The 12,900-nt window shown below is 40.6% G+C and overlaps 1 protein-coding gene across 2 annotated transcripts; it reads right to left on the reverse strand.

Moving 5' to 3' along the window:
- LOC131135006 (solute carrier family 25 member 36-A) lies at positions 1–8,170 on the reverse strand. Of its 2 annotated transcripts, none has more exons than XM_058080791.1 (7): positions 7,946–8,170; positions 6,592–6,756; positions 6,206–6,283; positions 4,384–4,484; positions 3,488–3,554; positions 2,977–3,266; positions 1–2,901 (listed from the first exon to the last, which is right to left on the reverse strand). In XM_058080791.1, the coding sequence occupies exons 2-7, from the start codon at positions 6,621–6,623 to the stop codon at positions 2,708–2,710; spliced, it is 762 nt and encodes a 253-aa protein (XP_057936774.1). In that variant the 5' UTR covers positions 6,624–6,756; positions 7,946–8,170; the 3' UTR covers positions 1–2,707. The 2 variants fall into 2 exon arrangements, with proteins under 2 accessions (XP_057936774.1, XP_057936773.1); XM_058080790.1 differs by having other exon boundaries at positions 7,738–8,170.
- Between the last annotated feature and the right edge of the window lie 4,730 nt (positions 8,171–12,900).

Raw genomic sequence — 12,900 nt, forward strand, 5'->3', positions numbered from 1 at the left:
TGTACTTGCACTCTATCCAGTTTATTGACTTGTTTGACAAAACAGGTATGACAGAATGCATAGACAGAGCCACACTCAAAGCAGGCTCATCAACAAGGGGAAAAAAGGATCCGCAGGAAAAAGGCAACAATTTGCTTAAAAGGATAAAAACACTGTTCCTCCTGCGGTTCCTCAATCAAGTGCATACATAGATCTGATGTCTCTTCCACTCAAGACACGACCGAATCCTTAGTCATTGAAGCAAGCACGCGGAAAACATACATTCACGATCACACAATTCAAACATAGGTGCAAAATAATCACTGGATGAAAGGAAGAATGCACAACGTGGAACTGCAAATAGACTGTACAATGTAGCCGGAAAAATGTATATTATACTTGCATTTTACCGCTTATGGCACCGAGCCGTGCATATCATTTAATCCGATTTACAATTAGTTTTTGGATGGTTGGGTACAATTAACACAGCCAACCCGTACGAGATTGGAGACTCGTACGTGAGGAGCAACAACAGGTAAGAAAACGTTATACGTGTACATGGGATATTGTGCGTTTATGACAACCATATTCCTTTCCAATATATCAACCGCAGGATTCCAGGGAAAGGCTGAGGGGATTGTCCTCGCGACTGAATAAGCCTTTTCTAGCCGAGGTAAAAAAGAAAATGAGATATCAAGAAAAGTGAAATGCAGTGAGAACAGTTAGGAAAATATACTTTCACAGCTAAAGGCAAATGTTCTTTCCCACAAAGCTACATGGTTTGTATTTGCTTTTATCAGTCAAACAAACGCGACAAACAAAATCACATTATTTAAGGAAATATATTTTATATATCAATATTACAATTGGTTGAAATTAATTTGTGCACATTTACTAATAAAATGAGCCAGTGTTTTACTTCCATACACCTGTATATTTACATTCCAGTAGTTAGCAGTGTACTATTGTGGTTCAGTTTGCCCATGGATGTTACTGGTCTTGTTCAAGCATAAATGCTACAGTATTTCTAAGGCAGTGGTTTCATACGGGCAATAAAGAGATCAAAATGCACGGAAAGCAAAGACCAAGGAGGGTTAGCTGATTGCAAGCCTTACGACAGGGGTGTCCAAACTTTTCCACTGAGGGCCACATCCTGGAAAATGAAAGGATGCAAGGGCCACTTTCATATTTTGTAAACCAACACATGTAGATATGCCATTTTTATTATTTTTTTTAAAAGGCATCTCCGCTTTGTGATATCGGCGATAATGCAAACTACGCTTTTTGCACCATTTTTACAGTTTTATTTTCCGAATATTTCAAAATTCTCCTTAAGTAACTCAGCAATATTCTATATGTAACTACTTTATTTCCATAGTAACATTTCTTTAATATCGCAACTCTATATTTCCATATAGCATTAAAGGTTATTTTTTGTAAATATATTTTGACTTCATTCTTGTAACAATACAACTTTTTTCTCAGCCTAACTTTCCCATCCCAAAATTATTTATAATAATACAAATATTACAACAAAACCAAAATTATATTATTTTTAGTTTACTCTCGGAAAAGTATAACTTTTTTCTCTTCATATTTTGACTGTACTCTGGTAAATTTCCGAGTTTTCTTATTAAATTATATTTTTATTTATAATTTACTTCTATTATTTTTCATGGAACAATTTAAAGGCCACACAGTCAGGAGATCAGAAAGACCTGGGTTCGATTCCCCGATTAGGCATCTCTGTGTGGAGTATGGAGTTTCCTCCCACATTCCAAAAACATAATTGGCGACTCCTAATTGTCCATAGGTATGAATGTGAGTGTGAATGGTTGTTTGTCTATATGTGACCTGGGATTGGCTGGCCACCAGTCCAGGGTGGACCCCGCCTCGAGCCCTAAGTTAGCTGGGATAGGCTCCAGCGTACCCTAATGAGGATAGAACATGGATGGATGGGTGGAACCGTTGAAAAAAAACAGCCTCGGCCAACAAATGGCCCCCAGGCAGCACTTTGGACACCCCTGCCTTACCCAAAGTCTACTGTATACCCAGGAGGGTTAATGATGTTAGCGTGGGTTTCCTTAAATGCCTGAAACCATGAAATACCCCTGTGCAACTGCATTGTTTCACATTTTTCTGTCAAGTTAAGCACAAAGCCACACCCGAACACACCACAAGCTATACTCTCCTATACCCTCATCCTGCTTCTGCCTAAGGCACATTCACAATCCTCTGGCATTTTACTCCAATTTGCAAGGATGAAGTGTGCTTCATTTTGAATTTAACTACGTATGAAATGATGCCCGGCGACTTCTGACTTTTTAGTAGGTCAGTAATGATGACAACTGTTTCATAACCACGTGTTTGGAAGTATAACGAGATGTTTCAGAATGAATAGTGTAAGAGCCAGAAGATCAATTCATTGTGTTAAGACTTTGACACTGAGCTTTTTTTTAGGCTATTTAGAGACTATATGACAGTCGACAACATTGTATCAATAATAATATGAATGCATAAGAGAGGGATTGTTTTTCTACTGCACCACCCCACATCAATGAGAGTGTCTTTCAATCTTCCTTGTGCCTTTGGTAGTAAAGTAAACCCGCCACTTCAAATTGTCATTAACATCGAGACGCTGCTTGTCTGTTTGCCAGCAGGTTGCTTTTTGTTTCTCCATCGTTGAACAAGAGCTGGATTACAAGTGCTTTCGAAATAAGGGAAGACTTTAGCCATGCAGGATGTAGACCACCAGCTCGTAGGTGCACATCATGATGGCGGTGTTGGGAATCTGTCGTACCAAGTGTGTGGTGAGGCCGCGGTAGAGGGCGCGGAAGCCCTCTTCTTTGGGAACTGTTGTTAAAGTCTGGAAGAAGGAGCGATATTTGGTACCCTCCTCGCGTAGTCTGGTGCGGATCACTTCTGTAGAGGGAATCACATTGCAGATGTTCCAGGGAATTCAGTCAGGCAAGTCACCTGGCTTAAAATCATACTCACCGTGAGGATAAGCGATGGATGTGGCACACGTCTTAGAAGTGGCAGCCGCCAGCATCATCCCCACAAAGTCTGATGCATCCTTGGATACCTCATCTTGCTCGTCCATGTTCTGGGGGGCCTTGGCCTCCAAAAGACGTCGTTTGATGTTTTCATAGGTCACAAAGTGGATCACAGTCTCTGAGATGCCGGCATAGGATGCCGACATCCCCCTGTAGAAGCCCCGCAGGCCATCGGACTGATACACACGCCGCACACACTCAAACGCACTCATCCGCCGCTCTCCTCGATTTCTGAAACAAAAACAGGACGACCAATCAAAGGAGTCACAATTGGAACCGGTCCTTTAGTCCATGAACGATTTGTTTTGTCATATAATTCATATACAGATGTATCCCACCATCCATATCATGAGGATATGATATTATGGAGATTTTATGTTTTTATGGAAATATTGTATGAAGAGACAAAAGTCACATAAACAAAAAGATCATCATGATAGTGGCAATCTCACCTTGCATCAAGCTGTAGACGGGTCTTGATAAGCCATATTGGATTGGTTGCTGTAATGGCTGTAAAACCTGCAAGAAGCGGAAAAAACTGTGTTTGTGAGAAATTCAGCCCGATATGCTGCCATTAGTGAAAACTTTTACCTTGTGGAAATATTGCAAATATGGAACCCAAAAGTGAACCCGTTATAAGTAATGGAATGATCTCAGATAAGCATCTGCTTCATGTGTCAGGTTACATTTGACAGACAAAAAATAATTACCTTTCAAAGCCTTACCACCTGTGACTAAAGCCCCAGTCTCACACTGCAGCACATTACTTTTGCCAGTGGGGGAGTCATTGTGATAAATGCTGACCTTGGCTGCAAAGGTGTGAGTCATGCCGTGCTAAAAATGGCACCTGTGAGATTCAACTTTACTCACACACACAAATGACATTCAGTCTGTTGGTCCTGCAGGATGAGTGACATACATTGCAATGTTTCCCCTTGCCCAGCTGGGTCACAGTGACATAATGATCGATAACTCACACTGGAAATCTAGAAAATGTGCACCGATTTTGACCTGTTGGGTTTTGTGTGTGTGGCTTCTAAAGTGGCTTCTAAGATTATTCAATACAACGACTGGGTCATAGAATAACAAAAACAAAGGAAGCTGCGATTTCCAAGGTCAAGCTGGTCAAGACAAACTGGTTCTACCAACACAAAGTTACTGCAGAGGGTCTGCAATGGCAATGCAACACAGGAGATACTGAATTTACTCAAATGTGATCCTAACTCATCCAGTCTGCTTCGCTCTGCATTGCTATGGCTGTGTGTTCTGGAAATGGTCACTCGATTGGACATAAATAAGCATTGCCAAGCGGGGATATTCAACTGTGACACGTGCAGTACTTAGTTACCTGCCATTCCAGCCGAGACCATGTGAACCTGCGTGGAGTCAGGTTCCAGCACACTGTTCAATTTCTCTTTGGCTGTTGAGTAAGCAGCAAAGTAGATGGCTCTGTTGAGACAAAAGGGGTGATTGAATAAACATCAGGAGTCAGAAAAAGAAAGTGTTCTTTGTGAAGAGATTCTCAAGTGTCACGGCAGGGAAGCACCACACCTCTCTATTCACTTGTTACGTCATGTCAGCAAAACACTCAACAAATGCTAAGCAATGTCATCATTAGCTACCACTTTGCTCTTTTCATGACTACACTAATGATAACAAATGATCACTGGGCTCACCGATGTCTGCAGTGGCTGCAAAACACATTTGTGGGGAATTTAGGCTCGTCGCTGACTGAAAAACTAACATTTTTAAATCATGTTACTTTGTTGTTTGTCGTAAACATTTTCTTCAGTGTTCACAACCTAGTTAACAGCTGGTTGTGTCAGCTGGTTTAAACATTAGCTTAAAAAGGAATAAACCATATCCAAATATTAAAGGACAACACGCCAAATTTTATTTTAGAGCGTACGTTACCCTGCAAATGCAGGATTTTGAACGTCTAATTACTACAGTCATGCCACATAATATCACAGTTTGATTATCGCTATAACAGTTTTTCAAAAATCAACTACTAGATTAGCACTGTTTTGTGGTTCAATACCGCTTATTAGCAGCAAAAAATATTAATATTTAAGTAAATTGTACTTATTGGCTTAAATTAAGCATTTTCAAGCAGAAATGTCTAAATGAACTGACAAAATTAATTAAAATACAATTTCAAGGAAGAAGAAGCATTCTAATTGGAAGTATTGAAAAGTATTCAACACTGGCCCTAGGTGTCAGTGTTCTGAGAGGCAGGTACTAGACTCGTGAGTCATCACTAGGGTTCCTTATGAAACACATTAACTGTGACACTGCCCCAGCAGTTTTATTTTTGTACATGTAAATGAGGGATTACTGATTTCCTGATTCACATTTTTTGGGTTATGATCCGTACCCGATCTGTACCCCCACAAGATGTGCTGATATTTTGATGACCGGAAGCGTTGTTGTGTGGTCACTTGACCGGAGTCAGTGGAGTAGATAAACGTGACAACAATAATAATACTAAACGTACCTCATACAGTTCCAGCTTCTGTCCTTTTGTTCACTCTGTACTCCCTTAACATATTGGGAATCCTAACCTGCTGGGTTACGCTCTCTTCATTAGCAATAATCATTTATTGACATAGTATAAACAACGTGGTTAGAACGGCACTTCCCATGCAAGCTCACCGCATCATGACACAGCAGTCTGGGAAGAGTGAGGGACAACTACCGCTGTAACTACGGAGCCTAATATCCAATGTTCACCATGGTACACCGTGGATAAGTCTACATGGTGGTGTTGCGTTTTGTGGGTGGCGGGAGTTGAGCGGCAACCAGCTTCGAGGCGCATTACCGCATCTAGTATGTTGATGTGTGGCCCAGAGTGATTAACGTGATATGGCACCCGGATTAGCCCGATATCGTGCCCGATATTACCTGACCTTCGAAAATACAGCAGATCGGCCCCCAATGGGTCAGGACAGGTCTACTGTATACGCATATGCAAATGACTAACAATATCACTGTGGCATTGCAAAAGAAATTCTATGATAGTCACCTTTTCTAATTTGAACGCTGGATTCAATGAAAACAAGTCTGTAATTACAATCCAAACAGGTTGATAGTCTTTGTTTTTTTTCCTTGAAGGTTCACAGTTCTGCTAATGCAAAAACAAACACATTTTAAAAATTCTGTTGTCTTACCTGGAAGGTGCCACACCCACCAAGTTCGGTCCCAAGCCTCTGAAGAGCGAGCGGGGTCCTTCCTTCTCTAATATTAATCTGAAAATAAAAGGACAACAACAAATTAGTCTACCATAAAGAGCATATACTTACACACATTACCTAATACTGAGGGATATCCTTCTTCTATCAGGATGTTAAGATTATGATATTCAGGATACCTTTGCTATAAAAACAGGTCTATAACTTTTATTAACCAAACTAAACAGCCTTGTTATTTTCTTACTTAACCAACGGCACGCCATTTCTATCCCTGCATGGCAGTGTATTTACAGCTCTCCTCGTTGTATCATTGATGTGCATTTGCAAATAGAGTAATACAAATCGTACGATAAATGCAGACTCACTTGAGGCAGTGCAGGGGACCCGGTGGGGACATGCGGGCCACACTTGCCCCATTAACTGTACTCAGCTGAACCTCAGACACATAGAAACTGATTGAAGATGACTGCAGACGTGTTTTCACGACTTCCAGTGGACAAGTCAGTATGGCGCCTACCGTGCCCCCGCATCTGGTGGACGGAAAGAAAAGGCTGTTAGGGGAAGCATTCACAATGTTGCCTACATTATGTTAGTAGTGAATTCTAAAGCTCTGTGGCCAGTCCCAGGCCACACAAAAGAATTGTAATGTTTCCTCAGTCATTTGTAGAGAACTTTTCATATATAAAATGTAGCACAAAGTGTTTTACATGTTAAAAAGTACCAAAAGTAGAGCTGTTGACATAGTATAAATGTAATATGTATTATGCAATATTATACAGTCTCATATGCTCACATGTTAATAAAGGCATAAACTAGAATACAGCAAGTGAAACAGTTTACTGGGGTGGCTCCAATAGAGAATTTAAATAGCTATCTTTAGTCAGAGTTCATCTGAAATACCAATGCTGAGATACAAGTTACCGACAAGAGTTTCACATCTTTCAGCACTGTGCATGGGTATATTTTAGAACATACTTTAGCTACAGAGAGGAGTTCTCAAACTATATCCCGCGTAGTTTGAAACAATGCATAGTTTTTGTGGCGTGCAGTAGCATACTCCCTAGATTAGTGCCTCCACTGTTGTGTTACATCAGTCGCATTCCAGCTCGATGTCTGAGTTTTCACTTTGTTTTACATCATCATCGTAATGACCGATGATGCCACACGCTATAAAAACAAAACAAACTCCATGTCGTGGGTCAGTTAAGAGTTCCAAGCAACATTTAATAGTGTCTGCCAACGAGCTGTGTCTAACACTGTAAAATAGACAGTAGCAGATCATTATTGACATGTCATTGCAACTTATGACATTAAAATAGACGCTAGCAGGTGCAAAGGCATAGCCAGGGAAGGCAAGGTGCCATATGGTGAAAGGAAACCCCACGAAGCAAGTGAAACACATCAATACCATGAAAATTGTGTAGAAGTGCGAGAACTAGCAACGGTAGCAATGGCGTGGAGCTAGCTAGCTTGCTTTTGCAGTCATTTGCATGAGAATACTCAGTACTCACCCTCCTGCAAACAGATGAACTAGGGTATCTCTTTGACTCATTTTGTCTCATATTCGGGAACCGTCCACGGGCAACCGCAAGGAGACAACGGGAGCCGGGGTGTCGAGACGGGTCAATATCAAAAGCCCCACTTTGCGAATAAACGATACTCCACGACTGTATTGTGGAGGTCAGTGGCGGGGAACAAACGATGCTATGCAATAGCTACCTAGCTAGCTGGCTGCCTGGCTGGCGGAGCCAGCAGTCTTCCGGTGGTAAAAATCGATTTCAGGGCGACAGGTCTACGACGCCAGCTTTGCAAACGGTTGAGTACTTCATCGTGGTAAAATGTCTGTGATGAGTTCTACTCTCACGATGGATACGGTCGTACTGTCCAAGCCGTTGCTCAGGTCTCTCTGTTTATCGTTGAATGAGAAACCGAAAGATGGGGCTGCTGATTGGCTGAAATCCCCGGTGAACCCGCCCCGTCACTTTTTCTTCACGTGATAGCACTTTTATTTTGAAGGGCAAAGATCACCTTCCAGCTGGAACGACGCCAAAGTGTCATGACTGACCTCTTGTCATGGTCACGCGTCACACCGTACTGTAAATAAACTATTATTATTAAATGTATACGCACTATTGATCATGAAGCATTCATACATTTTACCAACCATTTTTCACAGCAGCTTTGGAAGGCAAGCATTTACTAATCTGATTACATAAGGCTCGCATAAAGGAGAACTAAATTAGGTACATTCTAACCCCGTGTTTTCTGTTTCATGTCAAAATAACGGGTTTGTCTGACCACTGACTTTGGACTGGCAATGAACCTTGACCCTACAGATGTGAGTCTCCAGTAACATTCTTACAATCAAACTGTTTATTGGGATTACTTATAGAGAACTTAAGTACTATTATTCATACTGTAGACAACTGAACATTTTGCATCATGAACATTGCCATTGATGTAAGCATTTAAACAATTTGTAAAATCAGACAAATATATTGTTTTCCATACTTTGGACAACTAGTCAAAGTTCTGATTGCATGTTCTGTATAATCATGTTCAGAATTATTCCTCTACTTTTCATGCCCCTGTGGACACGGTCTCACCAGAGACCCCTTCACTGGCCCAGTGAGCCCACCCATGGATGATTTCACTCATTTATTTATTCAAGGCTCCAGAACATAAAGGGATATTGTTTAGTGTCGGCGGGTCGGCACAGACTGTTGTGCACGGATTGTAGTGAGCCAGTCTGGACCAGAAAGTCCAAAGCCACATTTTTGCCCCAGTCCACCTCTGATTACGGGTGCTGGACAAATACTTGATTTTCACATACTCACGGGTGCTCATCAAGCATCTCCATTTGCCAAAGTTGTAGCGTATGAGCGGGTTTCTGCACACGCGTGACTCAAATGAATCAAGTACTAAAAAAACATTCAAAAAATTGAGCAACGATTTGGCCTCCGTTTGTTCTGTGTCACCCAAGTATTTGATACTGACATCCTTTGTGTACTTATGTAACTAACTACATGTGTGCGTGTGGGAGGGGGGTCTACTGTAACTCAGAACTTGTTGACATTCAATGAGGTTTTCCAATTTGGTCATCAGAATAAAACCCACCTAATTACACAATTACTGCAGCCTGAATCATGCGCCACTCTTTCTTATCCAGTGCTGCCTGACTGTTAGTATAAAGTGTGTGTGGGAATATTGTCAATCATCCAGGTCATTGTATTCTCAGGGCATTGAAAGGTCATAACGTTTGAATCTTTTATTTTATAAATATGATATCTAAAATGACTGAATAATAAAATGTTGACCCCAGTTCGATTCCACCCTCGGCCATCTCTGTGTGGAGTTTGCATGTTCTCCCCGAGCATGCATGGCTTTTCTCCGGGTTCTCCGGGTACTCCGGTTTCCCCTCACATTCCAAAAACATGCTAGGTTACTCCACATGCTAGCCACTCCAAATTGTCCATAGGTATGAATGTGAGTGTGAATGGTTGTTTGTCTATATGTGCCCTGTGATTGGCTGGCCACCAGTCCAGGGTGGAGCCCGCCTCTCACTCGAAGACAGCTGGGATAGGCTCCAGCACGTCCGCGACTCTTGTGAGGATAAGAGGTAGAAAATGAATGAATGAATAACCAAAAAACATATTCCCACAATGTATCAGTACTCCACAGAGTGTCTTACTATATGGGCTACTGTGTTTGTTGCATAGATGGTAAAAATATGATATAGTAAATGATTTTATGTATGTTTTTAAGCAAGCGTGAGTGTTAAGGTGACTAGACATTGATGTCAGTGTTGTTTTTTTGGTTTCTCCTTATCCTATATTTAGACCTTGAAATCCATGAGGAAAGCCCAGTTAAAGTTTAACCATTTTCAGGGCATTGGGTTGAAGTGATTTCCATGTGTGACTCGTCATGGCCCATATTTGTTCACATGCCTTTGTACCCAGACTGCACCCATTTGACATTTTTCATAGCAGGAGACCTGTCAGTAAAATTCTCCTGTGAGACTAAAGTGCTACATCTTGTAGGAACCAGTTAATGTTTACATTTTAAAATTTATGAGCAAAAAAGAAAGTGTACTGTATGTAAGCCTGCAATCCTAATATTAATGCAATAATGCTAATTTTTCTTGCAAAAATTCATGTTGCATTTTTTTCAGCATTTGGGTGATAAAATGTTTATTCAACATAAAAGCACATATGAACTGTTAACAGCGTAGCTATCAATATACTGCTCTTGTATTCTCCCTCAATTGTTAACCTCATAGGTACCAATAGCTGACTACTCACATGCATATATATGACTTTTATGGGCTCTATCTGAAGCTTCAGGCCATATTAGGTTGACAGCTGACCTAAATATGAACATACACGTTTTCTGTCAGTAGTTCAGGGGCGCGTCCTTAGCTTTTGACATACACATCAGTGATAAAAAAGTGTTTGCCCCCTTTCCTGGTTTCTTTTTGCATGTTTTTGCATGCTTGTCACAATATTTCTAAAATCACAGTTATTACAATTTGCTGATGTAGTACATTTTCAAACAGCTAAAATTATGCATGAAGCAAAAAATAACCTGCTAACCAAAGGTGTCATCAAGAGATCATGACAGTGTGAATACTTGACAGATCACATTTCACCCAATTCACAATTGAATTCACCTTTTTGGCCAGATTTTGGCTTTTAAAGGCTGTGGCCATCATCAGTTGATGAAAAGTTTTAATTTAATTGTTGTTTGCCATAAATTGTTTATACTCAAAAATCTAATTTCTTCTTTTGCATTTTGAAGCTTTATTAAGAACCTTCTTAAGATCCAACAGTTGAAAATGTGAATTCTTTCAATTTTTAAACTGGTCTGAAAATGTTTAATGTATAATATGAGACAACAATGAAATTCTATGAACTTTTTGAATAAAATTGACTCCATAGTTTATGAACTACATGAATAGATTGTGCATATAATCTCATTTTCAATGTACCGTTTTGGGTGTGTGTTTATTTGCAGGCTGAAGCATAACATCGAAACACAATAAGCACATTTTCTAAGACAATACGTCTGTGTTCTGCTGAGTGATATTGTAATTATGATGGAAGCATACAATGAAAATACCTTAGAAAGGGTGAAGATTCCACATGCCAACGTAGGTGCATTAAAGCACTCGTGCAAATGCATGCTTCACCCAATTATCCTTCCTGTCTCAGCCTGTCCCATGACTTCTATTGGAGAAAAGATTTCAGTTAAACGGTTGCACGTTCACAGCCCAAATCATGTGTTTGCAATTTCTTCAGAAATTACTGCTTGAGGCAAGGGATTTACAGACAACGATGCAGTGACGGCCTTCAACTTCCTGTGGGATACTTTATGTCATAATAATTACACAAGCAGCCAAGATTCATCACGCGACACTTTTTACAGTTATGCCAATTCATGAGCAACCGCTGGACCAATCAGGGTTAACATAACATCTTTTCAAAAATGAGTTAGAGAGGAAGTTTCAGAAAGTTTGTGATTATTGGGCCTGGAAGTCCAACTGCAGTATGATGCTGTGCATCATTATCTCAGCCATCAGCTATCCTGCTCATTTCAGGGGCTTTTAACATGGCTTTGGATCCCAGTGGGACACTATAGTAAGTTTATTTTAATGAAATACTTCATCAAATTCAACTTATGTAAAGGCTAAATCTGCATTCTTCTCCTTTTGGACGACATGCTCAGATGTCCGCATCCTCCTCTCGGTCCATGCTACTGTGTTGCAATTGGTCAAGGGTCGAGGCTTGGCTCCAGATAAACTACAAACCTCTACACTACAGTATTATCTCAAGCATTCATTCATTCATTTTCTACCGCTTGTCCTCACAAGGGTCACGGGGGGTGATGGAGCCTATCCCAGCTGTCTTCGGGCGAGAGGCGGGGTCCACCCTGGACTGGTGGCCAGCCAATCACAGGGCACATATAGACAAACAACCATTCACTATTTGTATTTGTTCCTATAGCACACAAAGAACAATGAACAACGCCGTGTCTGTCTGCTTTCTTTGTGCTTTCTGCTCTGTTCATGTGATGAGGCATTCAAGCGTACAGGTAACTTTATGTATTAGGCAACGGCTTTCAGACAGCAATTACTCACAGGACGGAAAAATGTTGATATTACTGTATGTGAGGAGAATCTGAAATCTGATTGCTGATAATGTTTATAAGCGACATGGGCCAGCACTCGCGATTCTGAAGGCCCTGGGCCAATTAGATTGACATGGCAACATATAGAGCTCAAATCTGACTGGACAAAAAAATACAAATAATATAAAATACACAAACTCACATACTGGAAACAGTGCGGCCAAGAAGCATGCTATAAAATGAAGATAATAGAATTTACTAGAATCTAAGTTGTACATTTCTGGTCATGATTACGTCGGCTTTGATGGGCTTGACGGCACCACCAATGGAACTTCCACATCATGTGGAACAAGACCACAACATCTTCACATAAATCTGCAAAGTTGTGCCTTTTAAACAAAAGCTGTTATTACTTGTTATGTGATGCAAAGGATGCCTATTGATATGAATAAGCAACATGAAAGCAATACGCAGGCATATAGTAATGGCAATAATGGCAATACCTCTTTCTTCTGCATTCACTTGTTTTTTTGTTTTTGAGTATTTGG

Source organism: Doryrhamphus excisus, chromosome 8 (assembly GCF_030265055.1).
Source record: "Doryrhamphus excisus isolate RoL2022-K1 chromosome 8, RoL_Dexc_1.0, whole genome shotgun sequence".
NCBI classification, from domain to species: Eukaryota; Metazoa; Chordata; class Actinopteri; order Syngnathiformes; family Syngnathidae; genus Doryrhamphus; species Doryrhamphus excisus.

Bases quoted from the DNA above. Each gene is read 5' to 3' on its own strand.
- LOC131135006 (XM_058080790.1), bottom strand. From the start codon at position 7,778: ATGAGTCAAAGAGATACCCTAGTTCATCTGTTTGCAGGAGG. The intron at 6,284-6,591 runs GTGAGTCTGCAT...TTTTATTTTCAG, and splicing joins GGTCCCCTGCACTGCCTCAA to ATTAATATTAGAGAAGGAAG. The intron at 4,485-6,205 runs GTAAGACAACAG...TTGTCTCAACAG, and splicing joins GTGGGTGTGGCACCTTCCAG to AGCCATCTACTTTGCTGCTT.